Here is a 27,542-nt window from a genome sequence, read left to right as displayed (position 1 = left end):
ATTTTATTTATCATGTCTCTCATTTCATCTTATTCCATGTTATATGAAAATGACATTCATGTTATGACTTAAAACTCTCAACTTGGCTTGGGAGTTGATTAACTGGAACTCCTTGAGTTGGAATACTCAAGTGCTAAGAGGTAATTGGAAATTGTTGCCAATTGGATTATCACTAACTCTAATCCTTCTTTGGGAAGCGATTAGAACTTGTGAATCGAAGTTGGTTACCTACTTGACTTTCCTTTATTAATTAAAGGATAACCAAATAGAAGCAATAACCTTTACTCTTGCTCTTGGAAAAGCCAACAAGGATAGAAACTCCAATTAATCATCTTTTAGCCAAGGCCTTTAATTTTAAATACATAACACCTCCAGTTATTATTTCTTGCTTTAATTTTTAGTTATTTTTTTCCAATTCCAACATCAAAATTTCTCAGAAAAATTCCTGATCAATAATTTGCACCTTGTTTCATTTCGTTGGAAAATGACTTGGGAATTCTACTCCCAGTATTTTATTTTGAATTGTGACATCCTCTTTAAATTGATAAGTGGAATTTTCGCTGGTTAAGAACTATACTTACAACGCTGTTTTTATTATAAATTTTTAATCGGCTATTTTTCGCCCGTCAATTTTTAGCGCCATTGCCGGGGAGTTGCAACAGTGTTCTAAATTATTGATTGGTGTAAATATTTATTTTATTTACATAATTGCATTTTTCTTTTTTTATTTTATTACCATGAGCTACATGTTTCTTTCTTTGAATGGCACGATCATTACCGGATCCGAGCTTAGCCGCATTTGATCCTGAGATTGAAAGAACTATTTCACGTATTAGGCATGCTCGGCGTCGGTTATTCTCCAAAGGTGGTGAAGGGGTTTTACCTAATTCACCAGTATTTTCTGAGAACGGGTGTGAACTGTCATTCTAGGAAGAAGATAATTCCTCTCTGATTAATCCTATTGACGCCTCCTTTGTTAATTTGAGTTCAAGTAATGTGGCAGAGCCTAGAAGAATCACGCTTAAGAAAGCGGGGGCTCTGGATTTCACACTGCAACCATATCAAGCGTGTCCCCTGAACTTGATTACTGACTTTGAGCTGAAGACCGCACTGATCAACCTTCTCCCTAGGTTTCATAGTTTACTTGCCCAAGAGCCTATCAAGCACCTTAGGAATTTTCAGACAGCTTGCTCAACTGCTAGGCGGCATGGTGCTGAAGAGACTGCCGTCTGGCTATACGCCTTCCCATTCTCTCTTGAGGAAAAGGGAAAGGAGTGGTTCTACACTCAACCAGAAGTTGTTGTTACTAATTGGGACCTGCTCGTAAAGGAATTCCTAGACAAATACTTCCCATTAGAAGTTACAGATAGATTAAGGAAGGAGATTTCCTGTATCATTCAAGGTGGAACAGAGACTCTCTATGAGTATTGGGAATGCTTCAGGAATCTCCTAGATTTATGTCCCCACCACAAGATTGACTAGTTGGTATTGATTAGCTATTTCTGCCAAGGCATGAAGCCTCAAGACAAGACTCTATTAGATGCTGCAAGTAATGGCTCTCTGACTAAGTACAAGACAGCGACTGAACCGTGGCAACTGATCACCGATCTAGCTGAGTTGACCCGCAACGTAAGCCAAAGGACTAATCACCCCAAGGCCATTGCAGATGTTTCTATTAGTAGTGAGACCGCTGCTCTCACTCAAACACTAGAAGAGATAACCAACATACTCAAGCAGCTCCAGCTGAATCAACAACACCTCAACCTCCTCCACAGCAGCAGAATCAACAGTTGGTCCCTCAGAGAGTGTGTGGAATATGCACTAGCTATTCTCACTACACTGATGAATGTCTTCAACTCAACCAAGAAGACAACACCTTGGTGGCTACCCATAATTTCTATGACCATCTGAATCAAGGGCACTATCAACAAGATGATAATTTTAACCAAGGTGGTCACTACAATCAAGGCTGGCAAGACAACTCTAGCCAAGGATGGAGGGACAACCACAACCAAGGAGGTAGAGATAATAGTGGGAATCAAAGATGGAATAACAATAACTATCAACAAAAATAGAATCAACAAAATCCTCCATATAGAACACCTCACCAAAGGCAATCCCAAGAACCTCAACTCAACCAACCACAAGCCCCTCAAATTACCTACCCCTCTTCTACACCCAATGATGAGATACTTCGCTCTCTTTTACAAGGGCAAAAAGAGCTTCAAGTAACAGTTGCCTCGGGTACCAATGGTCTTACTTCTACTATCCAAGCTCTTCTAGCCCGAATAGAACCACCATCTACCCCTAACAATCAACCTTCAAACTCTAATGCACTCCCCTTTCAACCTTTATCCAACCCCAAGGGTGGAATCAATGCCATCACTTTGAGGTCTGGCACTACACTGCAAGAGAAAAGTCCCGAGGAGCCAAGCTCAAAAGAAGATATTCAAGTTGAAGGCATTGTCAAGGTAGAAGATGTAGAAGGAGAGGACGAAGTACAAGGTACAATTGCAAAAGAAGTAGCTCAACCAAGGAATGGAGTACCTAAGGAAGATGATGCTGTGAGAGAAGCCATTCCTATTCCTTTTCCATACCTTGCTAGGAGGACAAATAAGCAAATGGAGCTAGACCCCAATATGGTAGAAATTTTCAAAAAGGTTGAGTTAACTATTCCCCTTTTTGATGCTATTCAACAAGTACCTAAATATGCTAAGTTTCTAAAAGATTTATGCATGCATAAAGATAAGATAAATGACTTAGAAACTATTCCTTTAGGTAGCTCTATTTCTGCTTTAATAGGTGCTATACCGGAAAAATGAAGTGATCCCGATCCATGCATGGTTACTTGCACTATATGGGGTGTACAATTTATTGACTGCATGTGTAATTTAGGTGCATGTGTTAGTATTATGTCATTATCTGTATATGATGCCTTGAGGCTTCCACCCTTGAAAAGGTTGGCAGCACGTTTTGTTTTGGCAGATAAAAGCATAATCTCAGTGGTTGGCATCGCGGAGGACGTCCTGGTGAGCATCAAGGGGTTGACATTTCCTATAGACTTCTACATTTTAGAGATGCCCCCTAGTAACTCCGGAAGACCTTCGTCCATCTTGCTTGGAAGGCCATTCCTAAAGACTTCAAGGTTCAAGTTGGATGCCTTCTCAGGAACCTATTCTTTTGAGATAGATGGCAGAGCAGTGAGCTTCAAACTTGATGAAGCCATGAAGCACCCACCGGAAGATCACTCCATCTTCCAGTGTGACATTATTGATGAGATCATAGTTGAAGTTTACCAAGGGACAGTAGACGAGACGACCATAGAGCAAGGTGCAAGTGTGGGAAAGCCCTCTGAATACACTGAAGACACCTTGCCACTTGCAGTAGTCCCAAATGATCAAGCACCAAGCCATGAGTTGAAAATGGAGTTGAAGCCCATTCTAGCTTACCTCAAGTATGCCTATCTTGAGGACAATAAGAAGCTCCCAGTTATTATAACAAAGAAACTCACTTCCTAACAAGAGGAGCAGTTGTTTAGTGTGATAAGAAGACACAAGAAAGCAATTGGGTGGAGTTTGGCGGATATAGTAGGTATTAGCCCTCAGGTTTGCGAGCACCGGATATTTCTAGAGGAGGGAACAAGGCCTATCCGTCAACCTCAAAGGCGGCTGAATCCCACCATCTTGGAAGTTGTGAGAAAGGAAGTAATCAGACTGCTAGAATCTGACATCATCTATCCAATCTCGAATAGTAAAGGGTCAGCCCAGTACAGGTAGTTCTGAAGAAGTCTGGTGTCACAACAGTGAAGAATGATCATGGAGGACTCGTAGCTACCAGAGTGCAGAATTTCTAGAGGGTGTGCATTGAGTACAGGCGTCTGAACCAGGCCACTCGTAAGGATCACTATCCGCTGCCTTTTATTGATCAAATGTGTAATCGCCTGTTAGGTAAATCACACGATTGTTTTTAAGATGGTTACATAGGATATTTTCAAATCCATATAGCTCCTGAAGATCAGGAGAAAACTACTTTTACATGCCCCTTTGGAACATATGCTTATAAGAGGATGCCTTTTGGCTTATGTAATGCACCGGCTACGTTTCAAAGATGTATGATGAGTATTTTCTTAGACTTTCTCGAGAATTGTATGGAAGTTTTTATGGATGACTTTAGCGTTTATGGTGATTCATTTGAACTTTGCTTGGATAGTTTAGCTAGAGTATTTGAACGGTGTACTAGTTCAAACCTTGTACTCAATTTTGAAAAGTGTCATTTTATGGTAAAACAAGGTATTGTTCTAGGACATGTTGTTTCTAATACTGGCATATCTATTGACCCAGCAAAGGTAGATATTATTTCTAGTTTACCTTACCCCTCCTCTGTGAGAGAAGTTCGTTTATTTCTTGGTCATGCAGGTTTCTACTGGTAACTGTTCCCCTTTTTGATGTTATTCAGCAAGTTCCTAAATATGCAAAGTTTCTAAAAGAATTGTGCATACATAAAGATAAAATTAATGAATTGGAACTATTCCTTTAGGTAGTTCTATATCTATTTTCATGGGAAATATACCTAAAAAATGTAGTGACCCAGGACCATGCATGGTTAACTGCACCATTGGAGGTGTGATATTTTCTGACTGTATGTGTGATTTAGGAGCATGCGTGAGTATTATACCCTTGTCTATATATAATGCTTTAAGGCTCCCTCCCTTAAAAAGGTCGGCAGCTCATCTTTTGTTAGCAGATAAAAGCATTATCACAGTGATTGAAATTGCTGAAGATGTATTAGTGAGCATTAAAGGGCTCACGTTTCCCATTGATTTTTATATCCTAGAGATGCCCCAAAATGACTCAGGGAGACCTTCGTCAATCCTGCTTGGTAGACCATTTTTGAAGACTTCAAAATTCATGCTAGATGCCTTTTCGGGTATGGTGCATGAAATTGTGATCATCAATGGCGCCATCAACATGGTACGCTCACTTGCAATCTCAACTCTTTATCACAACTTCGCACAACTAACCAACAAGTGCACTGGGTCGTCCAAGTAATAAACCTTACGCGAGTAAGGGTCGATCCCACGGAGATTGTTGGTATGAAGCAAGCTATGGTCATCTTGTAAATCTCAGTCAGGCAGATTCAAATGGTTATGGATGATTTATGAATAAATCATAAAATAAAGATAGAGATACTTATGTAATTCATTGGTGAGAATTTCAGATAAGCGTATGGAGATGCTTTGTCCCTTCCGTCTCTCTACTTTCCTACTGTCTTCATCCAATCCTTCTTACTCCTTTCCATGGCAAGCTGTATGTTGGGCATCACCGTTGTCAATGGCTACAGTCCCGTCCTCTCAGTGAAAATGTTCATCGCGCTCTATCACAGCACGGCTATTCAGCTGTCGGTTCTCGATCATGTCGGAATAGAATCCAGTGATTCTTTTGCGTCTGTCACTAACGCCCCACAATCACGAGTTTGAAGCTCGTCGCAGTCATTCAATCCTTGAATCTTACTCAGAATACCACAGACAAGGTTTAGACCTTCCGGATTCTCTTGAATGCTGCCATCAATTCTAGCTTATACCACGAAGATTCTGATTAAGGAATCCAAGAGATATCCACTCAATCTAAGGTAGAACAGAGGTGGTTGTCAGGCACACGTTCATAGGTGAGAATGATGATGAGTGTCACGGATCATCACATTCATCAAGTTGAGGAACAAGTGATATCTTAGAATAAGAATAGGCTGAATTGAATAGAAGAACAATAGTAATTGCATTAATACCCGAGGTAAAGTAGAGCTCCACACCTTAATCTATGGTGTGTAGAAACTCCACCGTTGAAAATACATAAGTGATAATGGTGATCATTGGCTTCGGCCCCAGAGAGGGAACCAGAAGAACCAAGATCAAAATACAATAGCAAAAGGTCCTATTTGTAGAGAACTAGTAGCTTAGGGTTTACAAAGATGAGTAAATGACATAAAAATCCACTTCTGGGCCCACTTGATTTGTTCTTGGGCTAAGCATTAAAGCTTCTATGTGTAGAGACTTTTCTTGGAGTTAAACGCCAGCTTTTGTGCCAGTTTGGGCGTTCAACTCCCATTCTTGTGCCAGTTCCGGCGTTTTACGCCAGAATTCTTGATCTGACTTGGAATGCCTGTTTGGGCCATCAAATCTCAGGCAAAGTATGAACTATTAAACATTGCTAGAAAGCCCAGAATGTCTACTTTCCAACGCAGTTGAGAGCGCGCCAATTGGGCTTCTGTAGCTCCAGAAAATTCACTTCGAGTGCAGGGAGGTCAGAATCCAACAGCATCTGCAGTCCTTTTCAGCCTCTGAATCAGATTTTTGCTCAGGTCCCTCAATTTCAGCCAGAAAATACCTGAAATCACAGAAAAACACACAAACTCATAGTAAAGTCTAGAAAAGTGAATTTTAACTAAAAACTAATAAAAATATAATAAAAACTAACTAAAACATACTAAAAACATACTAAAAACAATGCCAAAAAGCGTATAAATTATCCGCTTATCAAGGTACCTATTCCTTTGAGGTAGATGGCAGAACGGTGATCTTCAATCTAGATGAAGCTATGAAGCATCCCACAAAAGATCACTCCATATTCCAATGTGACAACATTGATGAGATTATAGATGTAACTCACCAAGAAGAAATGGAAGAGAGTCATATGGAGCAAGATCCAAGTGTGGGGACACTCTCTGAACATACTGAAGATTCATCACCATTTTCACCAGCCCCAGAGAATCCAAAACCAAACCATGAGCAGAAAATGGAATTAAAGCCCCTTCCTTCACACCTCAAGTATGCATACCTTGAGTACAAGCAGAAGTTTCCAGTTATCATTGCAAGGGAGCTCACTTCCCAACAAGAGGCACAACTGCTTAGTGTTTTGAGGACGCATAAGAAAGCAATTGGATGGAGCTTGGCAGATATAGTAGGCATCAGCCCTCGAGTTTGTGAGCATAGAATATTCTTAGAAGAAGGAGCCAAGCCTATCCGTCAACCTCAGAGAAGATTTAATCCCACCATTTTAGAAGTTGTCAGGAAGGAAGTTACCAGACTACTTGAAGCAGATATCATTTATCCCATTTCAGATAGCGAATGGGTCAGCCCAGTACAAGTGGTGCCCAAGAAATCTGGAGTCACAACAATAAGGAATGAGCAAAGAGAACTTCTGACAACCAGAGTGCAGAACGCATGGAGAGTTTGCATTGACTACAGGCGTCTCAACCAAGCCACTCGCAAGGATCAATATCCCTGGTCATTCATTGATCAGATTCTTAATCGCCTGTCAGGTAAATCTCATTACTGATTTTTAGATGGTTATACAGGTTATTTTCAAATCCATATAGCTCCTGAAGATCAGGAAAAGACTACTTTTACGTGTTCTTTTGGGACTTATGCTTATAAAAGAATGCCCTTTGGCTTGTGCAATGCACCAGCTACTTTCTAAAGGTGTATAATGAGTCTTTTCTCTGATCTCATTGAGACTTGTATGGAAGTTTTTATGGATGACTTTAGCGTTTATGGTGATTCATTTAACCTTTGCTTGGATAGTTTATCTAAAGTATTGGACAGGTGTGTTAGTTCAAACCTTGTTTTAATTTTTGAAAATTGTCATTTTTTGGTAAAACAATGTATTGTTCTAGGACATATTGTTTCTGATACTGGTATCTCTGTAGACCCAGCAAAGGTGGATGCTATTTCTAGTTTATCTTATCCCTCCTCTGTGAGGGAAGTCCATTTGTTCTTTGGCCATGCAGGTTTTTACATGAGATTCATTAAGGACTTCAGTAAGGTAGCACTACCCTTATCCAGACTACTGCAGAAAGACATTGAGTTCGAGTTCAGTGAGGATTGCAAACAAGCGTTTGATAAGCTAAAGACCGCCTTGACTCAAGCTCCGATTGTGAGGGGACCAGACTGGAGTCAACCATTTGAAATCATGTGTGATGCCTCCAATCATGCAATAGGAGCAGCACTGGCTCAACATGAAGGTAACAACCCTTTTGTAATTGCTTATGCATCTAAGACTTTAGATGTTGCTTAATCTAATTACACTACTACTGAGAAAGAGCTTCTAGCAATTGTTTTTGCTCTGGATAAATTCCGAGCCTATTTACTTGGTACTAAGGTAGTAGTGTACTCAGACCATGCAGCTCTAAAATATTTATTATCCTAAAAGGAGTCTAAACCAAGGCTAATACGTTGGATGCTACTGTTGTAAGAATTTGATCTGGAAATTAAAGATAGGAGTGGTAACCAGAATTTAGTGGCTGACCACTTGAGTCACCTTGAGCACATTAAAGATGACTCCATTCCTATCAATGATAATTTCCCATTTGATAGCTTACAGGCAGTATTTGATGTAGCCCCTTGGTATGCACCTGTAGCTAATTATCTAGTTAGCCATACTTTTCCTCCTAATTTCACTAAGTATTAGAGAGACAAGCTAAAAAGCGAGTCCAAATACTATGTATAGGATGACCCATATCTATGGAGTTATGGTGCTGACCAGTAATTAAATGGTGTGTACCTCAATCAGAATTCCAGTCCATTTTAGAAGCCTGCCACTTATTTGAGAGTGGAGGACATTTTGGCCCTCAACGAACTGCTAGAAAAGTTTTAGACTGTGGATTCTGGTGGCCTACTCTTTTTAAAGATGATGCTGATCTTTGTAAATCTTGTTCTCCATGCCAAGGGTTTGGTAATATATCCCAGAGGGATGAAATACCTCAACAAATTATGCTTTTCTGTGAAATTTTTTATGTTTGGGGCATTGACTTCATTGGTCCATTTCCGAATTCTAACGACCACCTTTATATACTGTTAGCTGTAGATTATGTTTCTAAATGGATGGAAGAAATTCCTACCCGTACTGATGATACTAACACCGTTGTTTCCTTTGTTAGAAATCATATTATTTGTCGCTTTGGATCACCACGAGCAATCGTGAGCGATCAAGGCACTCACTTTTGTAACAGGAGACTAACAGGTTTACTGAAGAGGCACGAGATCATTCATAAAGTATCAACCGCCTATCACCCTAGACTAATGGGCAAGCAGAGGTGTCTAACAGAGAGATAAAGTGCATACTGCAAAAAGTAGTCAAGCCTCATAGGAAGGACTGGAGCACCAGGCTCCAAGACGCGCTTTGGGCAGATCGGACAGCATACAAGACACTGATTGGGATGAGTCTTTTCCACTTGGTTTATGGAAAGGCCTGCCATCTTCCAGTTGAGTTAGAACACAAGGCCTTATGGGTGGTAAAGGAATGCAACATGGACTATGAGAGAGCTAGAGCTGAACGGAAGTTGTAACTGCAAGAATTAGAGAGCCTTCGTCTTAAAGCTTATGAAAACTCCAGGCTGTATAAAGAGAAGGTGAAGGCTGTGCATGACAAGAGCATCAAGAGAAGAGAATTCTAACCGGGGGACTTAGTCCTACTTTACAACTCCAGAATGCAACTCATGCCAGGCAAGCTGAGATCTAGATGGGATGGTCCGTATTGAGTAGAGAAGGTGGAACCATACAGAGTCTTTCACTTGAGCCATTGTTCAAGCTCTAAACTTATCAAGGTCAATAGACATCGCTTGAAGTTATTCCATGGTGAAAAGATGGCGAAGAACCAGGAACTAGAGATCTTCCTCTTGGAAGATCCGCCCACAGCAGAAGACTGAGCTAGTGGAGCGTCCAACTTATGGACGTTAAAGCAAAGTGCTGGGTAGGAGACAACCCACCATGGTATGATCGTTCCTTCCCCTTCTCCTTACCTTCCCTCATCAATAACTCTTCTCAGTACTTATGCCTATCATTTGCATCTCATCCGTATACTGCATATTGCATATTTTTACTTTTAACAAAAAAAATGGGTTACGGCATGCGACGCGCTAGCATCGCTAACACGCTCGCGTCATTGTACATTCGCATTATTAAAGAAAAGAAACAGAGAGTTGCGCCGGAATGTGGCAGGAGGTGTGCCCCTGGCACCATTTGATCCACGCATCCGCGTAGACGACGCAATTGCGTCATTCGTAACATGGCCTCCCCATGCGTCAGCGTCACCCACGCGAACGCATGGCTCTCCAATTCGACGTAAAAAAGTGTATGGCAGTGAGTTGTGCTGGAGCTGGGCAGCACTTGTGCTAGTCGCACATGCCCAGCCACGCGAACTCATGCCCCACGCATCCACGCCGTTTCCTCAAACTGGCCATCCACGTGATCGCGTCAACCACGCGACCGCGTCACTCTGAAATTTGGAAAAGACATAAATTGAACAGAGTTGTGCGAGCACGAAGCTGCCCTCGCGCCACTAGCGCAAATCATGTCACGCGTCTGCATGACCGACGCGTCCGCGTCATTTCATTTAAGGGATTTCCATGCGACCGCGTTCCCCACGCGTCCGCGTCACTTTCGCAAACCAACTCATTAAAATCTGCCAGATTATCTTTTCTTTTCTCATCTCATTCCTGTTTTATTTTTCCCCTCTTCCTTCTCCCTTTCTCCTTCTTTCTCCCTTCTACTCCCTCTTTTCCACCACCATTATCAAGGTTGTTCTTTTCCTCTCCCCCCTATACTTTTTCTTTCCCCTTCTTATTTTCATGTTTTCTTTTTCTTTCTCTTCTACTTTCTCTATCCATGTTTTCTTTTTCTTTTCTTCTTCTTTCTATTGGTGTTAGAAATTTATTTAGGTCATTATTCTTATATGTTGCTTGTAAATTATTTAGAATTTGTTTAACAATTATATATTTTTTTATAGGGTTACTTGCATGTTCAAAATTAATTTTTCCATACCTTATTTAACATGCATGTTATGTGTTTGTGAAAACGCCCATATGGCATTTTGCACTATTTTTTTTTAGATTTCTTTCAAACTACAATTATAAATGCTTGTTTTTCACAATATTCTTTTTATATTTTATTAATTAAATATAATTGTTATTACAAGAATATTGTTAGTTGGAAGGACTTGGTAATCTTACTTGGACATTGAATGCTTGATCTATGCTACTCATGCCCTTGCCGGCATGCCAATAAACACCTGGCATTTAACTGTCATCACATGCACTTGTTTTATTTCCATTGTTGATTTGCCACATGTAGTCATGATCATGTGTTCACGTCATTATCCTTTCCTGTGCATTGATTACCACCTTTCCCATTCTTTTCCTTGCTATGACGCTTGAAATATTCATGTCTTTACTCGTTTCATTTCAGGATGGCCACCAAGAAAGGCAAGGAGAAAGCTACCCCTAAATCCACAGTAAGAAAATGAACAAAAAGAGAATTAGTGGCAGAGCCTTCTTCAACTGCAGTTAAGCCCTCAACAAAAAGAATTAAAAAGATTATAAAGGTCGATGAAAAGGAAAAAGCATTCCCAGCAAAGGACACTGCACGATTTCCCAATCGCTACTGTGAGCATATATTCCCCATTCTGGCAGCTCAGAATTACAACAACGAACACCTTCTTATCCTTCCACCTCGTATTGCCACATTTGTTGAGCCACAAATTGCACAAAGACATTGGGGATTCCTACAGAGATAGCCACGACAAGTTAATCTTTCTTGGGTAGTTGAGTTTTACTCCAACTTCCACCTGACGACCTTGCAGTCTGTTTATGTCTGTCAGAAGCGAATTCCCATTACAGAAGAAGTCATTCAGCGAGCCTTATATCTTCCCCCTGCTCCGGAAGGACCGGACGCTTTTCAAGAAGCCGCACTCAAGCACCAGGCGTACAAATTTGACTGGGAAGTTGTTCTCTGAGTTATCACACAACCTGGCAGCAAATGGATCTTCGGATACCATCGTTCCCGTCCTAAGGGAATCTCGGCTTCCGCACTCACCTTAGAGGCTCACGTATGGGCACAGATTATGTCCCATTACATCTTTTCAAGCACTCATGAGTCCTCCTTCACCGCAAACATGGCCGTTCTACTATGGTGCATCCTCACAGACCAGCCTCTAAATCTACCAAGACACATCCGGAATGCTATGGGACACGTGCAAATTGCGGGCAACCTTCCTTTCCCCGCCTTGGTCTTAGATCTTGTCTCAGCAGCCGGAGTCTCTTACAGAGCTGGGAACACCAAAGCCATACTTCCACGGGATGATCAGTACGTCCCTAACGGGAGATATCTCAAGCCACCACATTCAAATACCTCAAAGAGCTACTCACAGGCAACCACAGACCTGACGAGGACCCAGGCACTCCGGACTCCACTTCCTTTACCAGCACAGGGAGCCATGACGGTCCCGACTGTGGAGATACTGCCACCAGCCCGCCCTTGTTCCTGACAGATGGCACTGAGTACGGTGCAAAGCCTTAAGTGTGGGGAAGTTGGTCAGTACCTGACTTCTGGAGGTAATTCTTTCCCCCTAACACTAACTTCTTTTTCTTTAGAATAGGATAGATTACATATTAGTAGGTTAATTGCATGCATGTTCTACCTGATTGAAAAGACAATAAGTTTCTTTTAAGACCATATATTTTTCAAAAATTTCACTAATTTAAATCAAAACATTTATGTTAAATTTGTTTGAAGTTGAAATTGGAATAGGATTTTTGAGTTAAAAGAACACACAACCTGTGAGACTTTGAGCCTAAATACATGGTTACACTATTTAGCCATAAACATTTTTTTCTCATGTGTTTACTTTTCTATGATTGTAATCTGAATTTTGTTTTATCCTATATGTCCAATATTAATGTGTTATGTGCACGCATATGATTGAGGCCATTGTTTGTTTAGCTCACATATCCCAAATAAGCCAACCCTTTTAATTACCTTTGTTAACCACTTTGAGCCATTTTTAAGCCCATTTGTTCTATATTTTACCACATTACTAGCCTTAAGCGAAAAACAATTAAAAATTCCAATTGAATCTTTGGTTAGCTTAAGATAGAATTTGTGTGTTAAGTGAGTATGGGAAAATTGTGGGAATAAAGGGTAATAGAAAATATGTCATAATAGAATAAAGGGAATTTGGGTACCTATTCATGTGAAACCATAAAAGAAAAAATTACAAATCTATGTGCATTGATAAGCTATACAAAAAAAATTATTAAAAATTTTATTTTAGTGAATAAGGGGATAAAAATCACCCCAATGATAAGTCATAGTTTAATAATCAATGCACATGCGATATAAAATTAAAACAAAGGTTGATGCATGAGTATGGAATGTGAAAAGGAGATTTTGGGTAGCTAAGATGAATGTTGAAATTATATAGAGTATATGTATGTCAGGTAGGAGCTTAGGTTAATTAAAGATTCAATATATGAGCTCACTTAGCCATATGTATACCCTCACCTTACCTTAGCCCCATTACAACCATGAAAAGACCTCATGATGTTTGCATGGGCACTTTAAAATTGTTGATCGATTAGGTGAAAAACAAAATTTTTGAAAGCATGATTAGAGAAAGATAGAGTGATTACCCCATATACTAGAGATGATTAGAGTGCACACGCACCAACAGTAAGGGTTCAATGCTCAGTACTGTACTCCCTACTTTCACGAGCTATCTTCTTACAAATTTATTTGCTTTTACAATATTAATTGAATTAGTGAAATCTGCCCCATGTTTTGACTTAGAGAACTTATCTATTTTTTAATCATGTAGACAAAATCATATAGTTGCATTCATATGTATATAGGTTGCATTACATTACATGAGTCTTACATGTTCCTATTCATTCATATTTATCTCCTTCAACTTAGCATGAGGACATGCTAATGTTTAAGTGTGGAGAGGTTGATAAACCGCTATTTTATGATTCATATTGTATTTAATTGTGTGGTTTTATCAAGCCTTCACCCACTTATTCATGTGAATTGAATGTATTTTTAATTCCTTCCTAAAAATATTCTATGATTGATAACTTGCTTCCTAAAGACCTTTTAGTTGTATATTTTTATCTTCCTTTGTATCATTCGATGTCGTGATCTGTGTGTTAAGTGTTTCAGGCTTCATAAGGCAGGAATAGCGTAAGGAATGAAGAGGAAGCATGCAAAAATGGAAGGAACACAAGGAATTGAGGAGATGACCAGCGAGAAGTCATGCGGTCGCATGGCTCACGCGACTACGCGAAATGGAAGAAATCACAGTGACGCGCTCGCGTGCCTGACGCGACCGCGCGGATTGGAAGCTGCACAAATGACGCGGATGCGTAGACGATGCGCATGCGTGGTACGAGAAACGCTGAGTGACATGAACGCGTGGACGACGCGGCTGCATGACGTGCGCGATTTGCAGAATTTCAGAAGTCGCTGACACAAATTCTGTGCCGTATTTTAACCCAGTTTTCGGCCCAGAAACACATATTAGAGCCAGGGAACATGTAGAGACAAAACAACAATTCATTCCGCATAATTTCAAGTTTTTAGATATGAATTTACTCCTCTCCTAGGTTACTCACTTGAACATTCATAAATTAGGATTTTGAAGAATTTAGACTTTAGCTTTTGAGAAGAGTCTACCTCCGGTACTAGTCATTATAGCTTGTTATTTACTTTTCATTTACTCTTCCATATTCTGAATTTATCCAGAGTTGACATTGGATTATTTTTCATAGTTTCTTAATACAAGACTACATTTACTTTTAATTAATCTCTTTTATTATTATTTATTATGTTTTCTCCTATTTCCCCCATTGATTTTGTGAAGTCTATAATTATGATGAGTGAGTAGTCCCCCAACTTGATTGGGAGATGATTAAAAGGAGAACCTTGAGTTAGAATACTCAAGAGTTCAATTGTAATTGGTTCATTGTTGGTTGGCTTGTTAGTCACTAACTCTAATCCTTCCCAATGGAGAGTACTAGGACTTGTGAATAGAAGTTGACTTTTAATTTGACTTTCCTTCATACGTTGAGGATTAACTAAATGTAAACAATGACTAATTATTAATTGCTCTTGATAAAATTCTAACAAGGTCAGAACTTCCGATTAATCCTCTCCCGGTCAAGATTTTATTTAAATCATATAAATCCTCTAATTTAATTTTCTGTTCATCAAATTCAAAACCCCTTTTGAAAACCTCTAATTGATAAAATAGCACATCTTTCTGCAACTCGTTGGGAGACGACCTGAGACTCATACTCCTAGTATTTTATTTTTAAAATTTGTGACAACCCTTTTTTAAATTGACGAGTGGATTTTTGCCGGTTAAGAACTGTACTCACAATGCCATTTCTCTAATTAATTCTTAATCTGCCAATTTTCGCTCACGTCAATAAGCTGAAGGTTGCCTTGACCTAAGCTCCTATTGTGAGAGGGCCTGATTGGAGTAGGCCGTTCGAGATCATGTGCGACGCATCAAACTATGCGGTAGGAACGCCGCTGGCTCAGTGCAAAGGTAAAGACCCTTATATTATTACTTATTCCTCTAAGACTTTAGACGGTGCTCAGTCTAATTATACTACCACCGAAAAAGAGCTATTAGCTATTGTTTTTGCTCTGGATAAATTTAGAGCTTATTTACTTGGATCTAAGGTGGTAGTATATTCAGACCATGCAGCCTTAAAGTATTTGTTAGCTAAGAAAGAGTCAAAACCATGGTAAATTCATTGGATATTACTGCTGCAAGAATTTGATTTAGAAATCAGAGATAGGAGTGGTTCTCAAAACTTAGTGGCAGACCATTTGAGTCACCTAGAACATATTACAAATGACTTCACTCCTATTAATGATGCGTTTCCACTTGATAGCTTGCAAGCAATATCTGAGGTGGTCCCTTGGTATGCACCTGTAGCTAATTATTTGGTTAGTCGTACTTTTCCTCCTAATTTTACTAAGCAGTAGAGGGACAAGCTAAAAAGCGAGTCTAAATATTATATATGGGATGACCCATATTTATGGAGATGTGGTGCTGACCAGATAATTAGAAGGTGTGTGCCACAATCAGAATTCCAGTCAATTTTAGAGACCTACCACTCTTCAGAAAGTGGTGGACACTTTGGTCCTCGAAGAACTGCTAGAAAAGTTTTAGACTGTGGATTCTGGTGGCCCACACTTTTTAAGGATGCTAGTATTTATTGTGACTCTTGTCCCCAATGTCAGAGATTTGGAAATATATCCAAGAGGGATGAGATGCCCCAACAACTTATATTGTTCTGTGAAATTTTTTACGTGTGGGGTATTGACTTTATGGGTCCATTTCCAAATTCTAATGGGTTCTTATACATTTTGTTAGCTGTCGATTATGTTTCTAAATGGGTGGAAGCAATTTCTACCCGTACTAATGATGCTAACACTACTGTTGTCTCATTTGTTCGAAATAATATTATCTGTCGCTTTGGATCACCGTGAGTGATCAAGACACTCTTTTGTAACAGGAGAATGACAAGTCTGTTGAAGAAGCAAGGCATCATTCACAAGGTGGTGACATCTTACCATCCCAAGACCAATGGGCAAGCCAAGGCGTCAAACAGGGAGATCAAGCGCATATTAGAGAAGATTGTGAAGCCTCACAAGAAGGACTGGAGTGCTCGATTGGCAGATGCGCTTTGAGCTTATAGGACTGCATACAAGACACACATCGGAATGAGTCCATTCCGCCTCGTCTACGAGAGGGCTTGTCATCTTTTAGTGGAGGTGGAACACAATGCATAATCGGCGGTGAAGGAATGCAACTTTAGATTAGGGAGAGCCGGCATTGAAAGGAAGCTGCTACTACAAGAATTAGAGTGCCTTCGACTGAAGGCATATGAGAACTCACGGCTCTACAAGGAAAAGGTGAAAGCGGTGCATGACAATAATATCAAGAGAAGAGAGTTTAGAGTTGGGGATCTGGTCCTTCTCTATAACTCAAGGCTGAGACTCATGCCAGCAAACTTGAGATCAAGGTGGGAAGGACCTTACATGGTGGAAAAGGTTGAGCTTTATGGCGTCTTCTATCTGAGTTATCCGTCAAGCCCCAACTTCTTCAAGGTGAATGGCCACCGCTTGAAGCAATACCATGGTGAGAAGTTGGAAAGAAACAAGGAGTTGGAGATCTTTCTCTTGAAAGATCCAGCACAAGAAGAGGACTAGGCTCATAGACCGTCCAACCTAAGGATGTTAAGAAAAGTGCTAGGTGGGAGGCAACCCACCATGGTATGATCTTCCCTTTTTATTGATTTCATTTCATTCATACTAGTATTATTTCTCAGTTTTTCATATTTATTTCTATTAAAAAAGGTGTATTTACGCGCAAGCATCTATGACGCGTACGCGTCGTGTGTATGTACGCAAAAATAAAAATAGGCAGAGAGTTGCATTGGAACGGCGCAAGAACAGTGCCTCACGCATGAGCCAACCCACGCGTACGTGTGGGAGACGCCTACGCGTGGGTCAAAAATCGGCGTAAATTGCTGGTTTGGCCGAGAGTTATGCTGCCTTGGTGCTGGTGCTGTGCATTTAGCACGACCAGTAGTCACGCATACGCGTGACCGACCCTTACGCGTCACCTGAATTTCCACAACCCACGCGCACGCGTAAAGCACACGTACGCGTGGATGTCCAAAACGGCCTAAATGGGTACTTGAACAGAGAGTTACGCGGGAGTGAGGCTGGATTCACGCATTTCACACGGATCCTAGTCACGCGTTCCTCACCAAGTTCACCCACGCATACGCGTGGGCGACGCGTGCGCTTCGATTGCGCTGTGTCACTTAATCAGCGCGCTGCCCTGTTCAGCGTTCCTTCAACCCTTTTTTCTTTTCTTTCTTTCTTCTTTCTTTCTTTTCGTTTCTTTTCAAATTCTAATTCTTTCTTCTTCTTCTTCTTACTCTCTTCTTCATTCTTCTTCTTTTCCCTTTCTTAATTCATTCTTCATCCATTCTTATTACTCTTCTCTCACTCTCACATTCTCAATTACCTCCCTATTTTCATCATCTTCTTCTTAAGGTTTTTTTTCTTTCCCTCTTCTACTCCCTATTTTTGCTTTCTTATGTTGGTGTTAGAGATTTATTTGGGTGATTATTTTGCTATATCATTGTTTGTGGATATTATGAGGAATGATTTGACAATTGACATTTTATTCTAGGTCTCATACATGCTTGGATTAATTCCCTTACTTTAAACTTTTAAAAGTGTATACCAAGTGTTTGTGAAAAAGCCCTCATGGAATTTTGTGCTTTCTTCTACTTTATTCTTACACTTTAATGCCTTTTTTTTTCATAACCCTTGAATTTCGTGTAAGTTAAGTATATTAGTTGTTCATACCCTGACCGGGCTCCTCCAACTCGGCAAAGTCATAAGAGGTCCGACCTCGTCTTAAAGGCTCACGCCTAAAGGTCGGACCTCGGACATTAAAAGCAAGGAAGGCCCATCAAAAGGAACGCGGCCCAAAACCTAAAGGCCGAAAAGGCCTAGAAGAGGCGGTTCCACAAAGATAGAGATAAAACTCCCAAAAGATAAGATAAAGATATCTTATCCAGGGAAGGTCACGGCCAACTACTATAAATACACTGGAGCACCCAGGTATGGCATTCATTCCACATTCTACACATATCTGCTTGGACCCATGCTAACTTAAGCATCGGAGTGTCATTGCAGGTACAACCACCAACCACTTCACATATCAAGCTCGGGTCCCTGACCCCCACCTCGGGCCTCTCCAGATGACCGAGCTACACGTTTCAGGTAACCCTCGGAACATTGGCGCCGTTGCCGGGGACCTGGAAGTCATCCCTCTACCATGGCGGACGACCCTCACAATAATGATCGCGCTGCATCTGAACAAGAGGACGAAATTGACACCGGAGAACGACCGGACAGCCCTCTATCACCACGCACTCCAGGAGGAAACAAACAGAATCGCCCAAAGACATCACTCCCAAACAAAGATCCACAAGTTTCCGAAAAAGAGAAGAGCTCGGAAATTCTAGAAGCAGTCCGGGCACAACAAAACCGACTGAAACAACTCGAAGAGGACATAAAGAAGTAGAAAGAAACTGAACAAGATCTGAGAAGGGAGACTCGAAAGCGCAGAGAATTAGAAGAAAAACTGCGAAAAATAGAGGCCAACCTGAAAGACCGGACAGAACGCGGCACCACCCCCGAAGGCAACCATGATCCCTTCACGCAAGAGATCATGAAGGAGAAGGTACCGCGAAACTTCAAACCACCGGATATGGATCTCTACGATGGCACCACCGATCCAAGTCACCACCTCAGCAACTTCAGAAGCAGAATGTACCTAGTCGACGCCTCCGACGCGATTCGGTGCAAAGCCTTCCCCACCACTCTCACCAAGTCAGCCATGAAGTGGTTCGACAACCTGCCACCAAGATCAATCACCAGCTTCGAAGACCTAACCAAAAAATTCCTAACAAGGTTATCTATTCAAAAGGACAAGACAAAACATGCCCCCAGTCTACTCGGGATCAAACAAGGTAACCAAGAAACCCTCCGAGAATACATGGAACAATTCAACAAAGCCTGCCTGGACATACAACACTTACCCACTGAAGCAGCCATCATGGGACTAGCAAACGGCCTGAAAGAGGGACCGTTTAGCCAATCCCTATCCAAACGATACCCGACTTCCCTATACGAGGTGCAGGAGCGGGCAGAAAAATATATCAACATGGAGGAAACCTCCCAGCTAAGAGACTCTTCTAGGAAAGAATCAACCTACCCACTCCGAGATCGAGATCGGGAACAGAAGAAGAAAGAAGAACCCAACTCGGACAAGCCACGGAAGTACCACAACTACACCCCCCTCCGAGTCTCCCTAGTAGACGTCTACAGAGAAGTATGCCACACCGAAAAGATCCCACCACCCCGACCGCTAAAACACAAGAGAGCGGGGAGAGATCGGTCCGAATACTGCGAATATCACAAACTCTACGGTCATTCTACTAACGACTGCTACGACCTAAAAAATGTTATAGAAAAGCTAGCCAGAGAAGGAAAACTCGACAGATACATAGCAGAGAAAGGAGAAGAGACCAGGAAGAGAAGGCGGGGAGATAACGAAGATCGGGCCGAACAAACCCCACGAGCCCCTGAAAGGCACGTTCACATGATAAATGGAGGTTTTGCAGGCGGAGGAACATCTAGATCCTCGCGAAAAAGACACCTCAAAGAAGTCTATCACGTCCGAGAAGACAGTCCCCTGCCCGAAATACCTACTATCTCATTTACCCGAGAAGATGCTCAAGGGATAATACCCGGGCACGACGACCCCATGGTAATCACCATTATCCTAGCAAACGCCAACTTACATCGAACCCTGATTGACTAGGGAAGCTCAGCAGATATCCTGTTCAAAACGGCCTTCGACAAGCTCGGACTTGAAGAAAAAGAACTAAAAAGCCTATCCCACCGACCTATTTGGGCTAGGGGATACCCCAATCCATCCCTTAGGATACATCTCGCTACACACTACCTTTGGAAGAGGCGAGCAATCTAAAACATTAAGCATCGACTACATTATAGTCGACGTCACTTCAGCATACAATGCCCTCATTGGGCGACCAACCCTAAACAAACTGGCAGCTATAGTCTCGACCCCACACCTCTGTATGAAGTTCCCTACCGCAAAAGGAATCGCTACCCTAAAAGGCGACCAAAAACTAGCGCGGCGATGTTACAACGAAAGCCTGAGCCTAAAAGGAAAAGAGATCAACACAATAGAACTCGGGCGAGTTCAATCCCGAGAAGATCTTCGGCCACAACCAGAGGGAGAAACCGAAAAAGTCCAGATTGGGAACACACCTGAAAAAATAACAAACATAGGAACAAACCTCGAAGCGGGCCTAAAGGAGGAACTCATAACCCTCTTAAAGGAGAATTCCGACCTCTTCGCCTGGAAAGCCTCCGACATGCCAGGCATAAGCCCCGACCTGATGTGCCATAAGCTATCAGTTTACCCGGGATCCCGACCTGTCCAACAAAGACGCCGGAAGCTCGGACCCGAGCGCATGCAAGCAATAGAAGAACAAGTACAAGCACTGCTGGATGCAGGGTTCATTAGGGAAGTAAAATACCCCCTATGGCTCGCAAACGTGGTCCTGGTGAAAAAACCCAATGGAAAATGGAGAATGTGCGTCGATTACACGGATCTCAACAAAGCCTGCCCCAAAGACCCATATCCACTACCAAACATCGACGCCTTAGTAGACGCAGCCTCAGGCTATAGATATCTCTCCTTCATGGACGCATACTCGGGATACAATCAAATCCCGATGTACGGACCCGACCAAGAAAAGACCTCGTTCATAACCCCAAGGGCAAACTACTGCTACGTGGTAATGCCCTTCGGGCTGAAGAACGCAGGGGCAACCTACCAGAGGCTAATGAACAAAGTGTTCTCAGAGCACATCGGATTACAACTGGAGGTGTATGTCGACGACATGCTGGTAAAGACACAAGAAGACAAAAACTTGCTGACCGACCTCACCAGTATCTTCGGTACCCTCAGAAAACACAACATGAGACTTAACCCGATAAAGTGCACCTTCGCCGCAGAGGCCGGAAAGTTCTTGGGCTTCATGCTGACTCAAAGGGGCATCGAAGCAACCCCGGACAAATGCCAAGCGATACTCAATATGAAGAGCCCGACGTGTGTCAAAGAAGTACAACAACTGAATGGAAGGCTAGCCGCCCTATCAAGATTCTTGGCAGGATCAGCAATAAAGTCACTACCTCTCTACTCACTCCTAAAGAAAGGGAAACCCTTCTCATGGACCCCGGAGTGCGAAAAAGCCTTTCAAGAATTCAAAGAATTCCTCGGGCAGCCACCAATCCTAACCCGACCTTTAAAAGGAGAAGAGCTCGTACTATACCTCTCGGTTGGACATCGAGCAGTCGCTTCCGCATTAATACGAGAAAATGACCAAGGACAACACCCCATATACTTTATAAGCAAGGCACTACAAGGGGCCGAATTAAACTATCAGAAGATAGAAAAATTCGCCTACGCCCTAGTGTTCACAGCTCGGAGGCTCCGTCCCTACTTTCAAGCCCACACCATCAAAGTCCGGACAAACCAACCCATGAGACACATCCTACAAAAAACAGACCTGGCAGGACGAATACTACAATGGGCGGTGGAACTGTCCGAGTTCGACCTCCACTACGAAGCCCGAACTGCCATAAAATCTCAGTATCTAGCCGACTTCATCGCAGAATACACTGAGACCCCTGGAACCCCACTCTCATGGAACCTGTATGTCGACGGGTCCTCAAACAAAACAGGAAGCGGAGCCGGGGTTATACTCGAAAGCGACCAAGGAACGCGGATAGAACTATCCCTAAAATTCGAGTTCCAGGCTTCGAACAACCAAGCCGAATACGAAGCCCTACTAGCAGGTCTAAAGATAGCAAAAGAGGTCGGAGCCCAGAGAATCACGATCTTCAGCGACTCCCAGGTCGTCACATCGCAAGTAAATGGAAGCTACCAGGCCAAAGACCCAACTATGAAAAAATACCTGGACCAAAAACAGGTACAATTACGCCACTTTTCAGAAATACAGATCCAGCACATACCTCGGGAACAAAACGCCCGGGCTGACGCCCTCTCAAAACTCGCCAGCACCAAGCCCGGAGGCAACAACAGAAGTCTCCTCCAGGAAACCTTACAATCTCCCTCTGTGCTAAGAGAGGAAGAAACGCTAAATATATCCAACCAACAGCAAGGATGGATGACCCCCATACTCAACTACCTGAAGTCGGGAACTCTCCCCGCCGAAAGAAAGGAAGCTAAAAGACTCACAAAAGACGCCCAGAATTATACACTAATTCACGACGTATTATACAGAAGAGGATTCTCAAACCCCCTCCTTAGGTGCGTCCCGACCTCAGAAACAAAGAACGTCCTCGAAGAAATCCACGGAGGCATGTGTGGGAACCATCTCGGAGCTCGGGCATTATCCAAGAAAGTAGTCCGAGCCGGGTTCTACTGGCCAACCTTGCAAAGAGACGCAACGGAATTTGTGAAAATATGCCCCCCTGCCAAAAACACGCCAATTTTCACAAGGCACCACCCGAAGACCTTATCAGCATCACCGCACCATGGCCCTTTGCAAAATGGGGGCTTGACCTACTCGGCCCGTTCCCCCAAGGACCGGGGCAAGTCAAATACCTCATAGTAGGGGTCGACTACTTCACAAAGTGGATCGAAGCTGAACCCTTAGCCACCATTACGGCTCAGAAAAGTTGCAAATTCCTATACAAAAACATTGTCACAAGATTCGGAGTCCCCTACTCCATCACAACAGACAATGGAACACAATTCACGGACACAAGTTTTCAGAACTTGGTGGCCGAACTAAAAATCAAACAGCAATTCACTTCAGTCGAGCACCCACAAGCCAATGGACAAGTAGAGGCGGCAAATAAAGTCATCTTGGCCGGGTTAAAACGAAGACTCCAAGAGGCCAAAGGGGCATGGGCCGAGGAGCTCCCCCAGGTACTATGGGCATATCGAACAACCCCACACTCTACAACGGGAGAATCGCCGTTCCGACTAGCTTACGGGATGGAGGCAATGATTCCTATTGAAATAGATGAAGGGTCACCCAGAGTCATCTTCTACAATGAAGAAGGCAACCCGCAGGCACAAAAGGAAGAACTCGACCTCCTCCCCGAGGTCCGAGAAAGAGCCCGAATCCGAGAAGAAGCCTTAAAACGGCGAACGGCCCTCAGATACAATCAGAAAGTAATAAAGCGACGCTTCTCCATTCACGACCTGATTCTAATCCGAAATGACATCGGAACACAAAAGTCGGGAGAAGGAAAGCTAGCTGCAAATTGGAAAGGACCCTACAAGGTAACAGAAGTCTTAGGGACAGGCTATTACAAAGTATCCGACCTAGAAGGCAATGAGCTGCCCAGGGCCTGGCACGCCTGTAATCTAAGACGGTACTACAGCTAGAAAAACTTAACCCGAGGTGTACTCTTTTTCCCTACAAGGGTTTTTTAATGAGACACCCGGTTAAGTAAGACACCCGACCTAGTCAAGGGTAAACACTCTGTAAATATTCTTTCTTTTTTAATACTAATCAAATTTTTCTATTTTTCTTTTTCCTCATGATGAAACAAATCCTAGAAAGTACCCCACCAAGGCGCATTAATTTATGCTCGGCAAAACGCAAAAAATCATTTGCCAAGAGACCACATAAGGTCGGCAAAGATAAAGCGACGAGGTTCAAATTAATGTGAGAAGTTATAAAGTAACTCTGAAAAGGCTCAAAAGCCAAATAAAAAGAGATTACAAAAATAACTTAAAAGGCCGACCAACGACAAGGTCGGACCCAACAAAGGGAAGTACTCGAACGCCCGAGGTCCGAGAAAAAGCCCGGATCCAAGAAAGAAGCCTTAAAACGGCAAAAGCCAAGATTTCGAAAACGCTTACTAAAAAGTTGCTATACAAAAACAACTAAAAAGTACAAGCGAAAGAACGAAATCAAAGGAAGGGGTAAACCCAAAGTTTCAAGCGCTAGCTAAAAAGTTGTTATCCAAAAACAACTAAAAAGCATAAAAGCGGAACAAAATGTCAAAACGCGAACAAAATGCCGCATAATAAGCTAAAAAGTTACTACAAGTAGCTAAAAGCAGAAAGGCGTCCAAAGCGTTCACAGAAACCATCCAAAAACAAAAAAGCCCACAGGCCGGGCAAAAAACCAAAAAGATTACAGAGGATCAAGGTCCTTTCCGGACTCCACATCAACAGAAGGCTGCGGAGGAAACATAGAAATCGGGACAGCATCGACGGCACCGTCATCTCGGTTTAAAACCTCCACACCGGACCCATCCCCGGCCAAAGGCAAAGTCGGGTCGGACACCGGAACTTTGGGGTCGGACACTGGAACCTCATCCTCGTTGGGAGCAGGAACAATCTTTCCCTCCACAACAACGTTATCCGTACTGAATAAGCTCAGATCCAGGTCAGGAGCCAGAACCCGGACCTGAGCCTTCAAGTTCTCAAACATAGCATCCATACCCTTAGCCACATGACCTTCTAGCTCGTAAAAGTCATCCTGAGCAGATTGCAACCTCTCCTTTGTCTCTACAAGCTCGGCATATATTCGAGTATAATTCTCCGTCGCCGCCTTCGCCATCTCCTCAGATGCTTTCGCTGCCGCCACAGCCGCGGTAGCTTTAGCTTTCTCCTTCTCCAAAGAGGCCTCTAGCTCAGTAATCCTAGCAGCCTTCAGCTCACTAATCCTCTCGAACTCAGACTGAGCCTTCTCAAGTCGGGAGCTGGTCGCACCAATAGGGGATTTCTTGAATTCCCGGGCAATAGCAGCATGAAGACTGGCCATCCGGACACAGCTCCGCGCCATATACTGAAAATGATGCTCCATAGACACATCATCAGTAGAAATAAAAGTCTGAGGGAGAATATGCTGTTCAATCCAACCAAGAGCGTCGAAATCTTTATCGTTAAAACCCGCAAGCTCTTGAGAGGTCTTCTGCTTCTTGGGAGGAGGACCCGAGAACGGGGGAGGAGAAGAGGTAACAGGTCCAGAGGTCGGAGGATCTTGATTTATAGCTCGGAACTGGGGAGTCGGAATAGTCTTCGACCGAGTAGTAACACCCACAGTAGTCTTCTGCGGAGAAGATCGGGCAGAAGCCTCCCCAGCCTCGATATTTCGAGCAGCCACAGACTTCTTCGTCCGACGAAGGAACTTCATGGAATCCGCCTGAGAAGACATCTCTGCAGAAATAAAAGAAAAAGGATTACCACAACAGAAATTCCACCAAAACAAGCAAAACCAAAATACTAAAAAAGATGAGTCTCGAAGAGGTCGGGAACTACCTAACTCGGAACGGAGAAGGCTTGGATCTCCCAACATTTTCTTCGTGTCCAAGTGAGGTGCCCGACCCCATAAACTGCTCACCACACCCACAAAAGCCTGCTCCACCTCATCTAGACTCTCAAAGGTATACTTAGCAGACACTACATTCTCCTGCCAACAAAGAGGAAAAGAGGGCTCCCCACTCTCATCTAGAAAGAAAGGTCGGACGTCTCCAGTAGCCCGGACCTTGAAATAAAAGTTCTTAAAATCATGAAAGGACTCATCATACAGGGTACAAAACTTCCTCCCCTGGTTAGCTCTAAAAGAGACCCAAGATACCTTCCCTCCACCCGACCCCGGCTTCGTCAACACAAACAAATAGGAAAAAAGAGAAATAGAGGGAGAGACGCCCAAAAACTGACACAAAAGTTGAAACAGCTTTAAAAACGCTCAAGAATTTGGGTGGAGCTGCGTAGGGGCAAGGTTACAAGACCATAACACCTCGGACTCCAGGTCGGTAAAAGGAAGTCGGACACCCAGCTTAGAGAAAAAGCAATCATAAGCATAAAAGAAGAGCTTCTCGGAACTATCTAGGGGCGGGAAGCACACTCTCTCCTCGGAATCCGGGGCTACTAGTTCATAATCCCTCTCAGACTCTCTATTTTCACATATGCTATAGTGCCTACGGAACCTAGCTAAATACTCAGAATCTACCACAGAAGGGAATCTTAGAGGAAGAGGGTCTACCCAACCAAGACCACTTGGAATCTTGGTCGACATCGCTTGAAGAACCTTTCGAGACATAAAATTCTTACCTACAAGGAAGAATACAATAGCAAGCAAAAATCACATAAAGCAGACAGCAAAAACCCATTCAGCAAAACAAGAAAACAAAAACCCAAACGAAGAAAATGCAGCAACCCGGAACAGAATACCAGAGAACAAAAAAGAGCCCCCCCATATACAAACAACAAGCAATGGCGGCGCCTCTTTTCGGGGCAACCCAGGCATAAAGAAAAAGAAACAAACAAGAACCACACAAAAGCATATGTGCACGAGAAAAGAAAAGCATGGGAACAAACCTGGAAAAATAAGAAACGAAGACAACGAGCTCCGAAGCAAGGAGAACGAAACAAACCCCAGAAAGGCACACGGAGAGATTCGGTGAAGAAGAGCAAAGAGAAAGAAAGAAGCAGTGCTCAAAAAAAGGATAACAAAACGCAGAAAAGGAGGAAAGGGGCAAATAAATAATGCCTTCACAGAGCCCGAACGGAAATCGAGGAGAAACGGTAAAATGCAATAAATGCAGGAACGGCCATTTTTGAATTTTGAAAAACTACTATGTCCGAGCTCGACCTCCCAAAAAGGACAAACTCGGGCAGGGGCACTGTTCATACCCTGACCGGGCTCCTCCAACTCGGCAAAGTCATAAGAGGTCCGACCTCGTCTTAAAGGCTCACGCCTAAAGGTCGGACCTCGGACATTAAAAGCAAGGAAGGCCCATCAAAAGGAACGCGGCCCAAAACCTAAAGGCCGAAAAGGCCTAGAAGAGGCGGTTCCACAAAGATAGAGATAAAACTCCCAAAAGATAAGATAAAGATATCTTATCCAGGGAAGGTCACGGCCAACTACTATAAATACACTGGAGCACCCAGGTATGACATTCATTCCACATTCTACACATATCTGCTTGGACCCATGCTAACTTAAGCATCGGAGTGTCATTGCAGGTACAACCACCAACCACTTCACATATCAAGCTCGGGTCCCTGACCCCCACCTCGGGCCTC

General features: G+C 42.8%; 1 protein-coding gene across 1 annotated transcript; it reads left to right on the top strand.

Moving 5' to 3' along the window:
- Nucleotides 1–16,360: 16,360 nt before the first annotated feature.
- Nucleotides 16,361–17,053, top strand: LOC112701349 (uncharacterized). Its single transcript, XM_025752118.1, has 2 exons — nt 16,361–16,505; nt 16,665–17,053. Exons 1-2 carry the CDS (start codon nt 16,361–16,363, stop codon nt 17,051–17,053), a joined length of 534 nt encoding a protein of 177 aa, XP_025607903.1.
- Nucleotides 17,054–27,542: the final 10,489 nt, after the last annotated feature.

Source organism: Arachis hypogaea, chromosome 7, assembly GCF_003086295.3.
Source record: "Arachis hypogaea cultivar Tifrunner chromosome 7, arahy.Tifrunner.gnm2.J5K5, whole genome shotgun sequence".
Classification (NCBI taxonomy): domain Eukaryota; kingdom Viridiplantae; phylum Streptophyta; class Magnoliopsida; order Fabales; family Fabaceae; genus Arachis; species Arachis hypogaea.
This window is presented reverse-complemented; position numbering and strand designations above follow the sequence as displayed.

Bases quoted from the DNA above. Each gene is read 5' to 3' on its own strand.
- LOC112701349 (XM_025752118.1), top strand. From the start codon at position 16,361: ATGACAAGTCTGTTGAAGAAGCAAGGCATCATTCACAAGGTGGTGACA. The intron at 16,506-16,664 runs GTGCTCGATTGG...ACTTTAGATTAG, and splicing joins GCCTCACAAGAAGGACTGGA to GGAGAGCCGGCATTGAAAGG.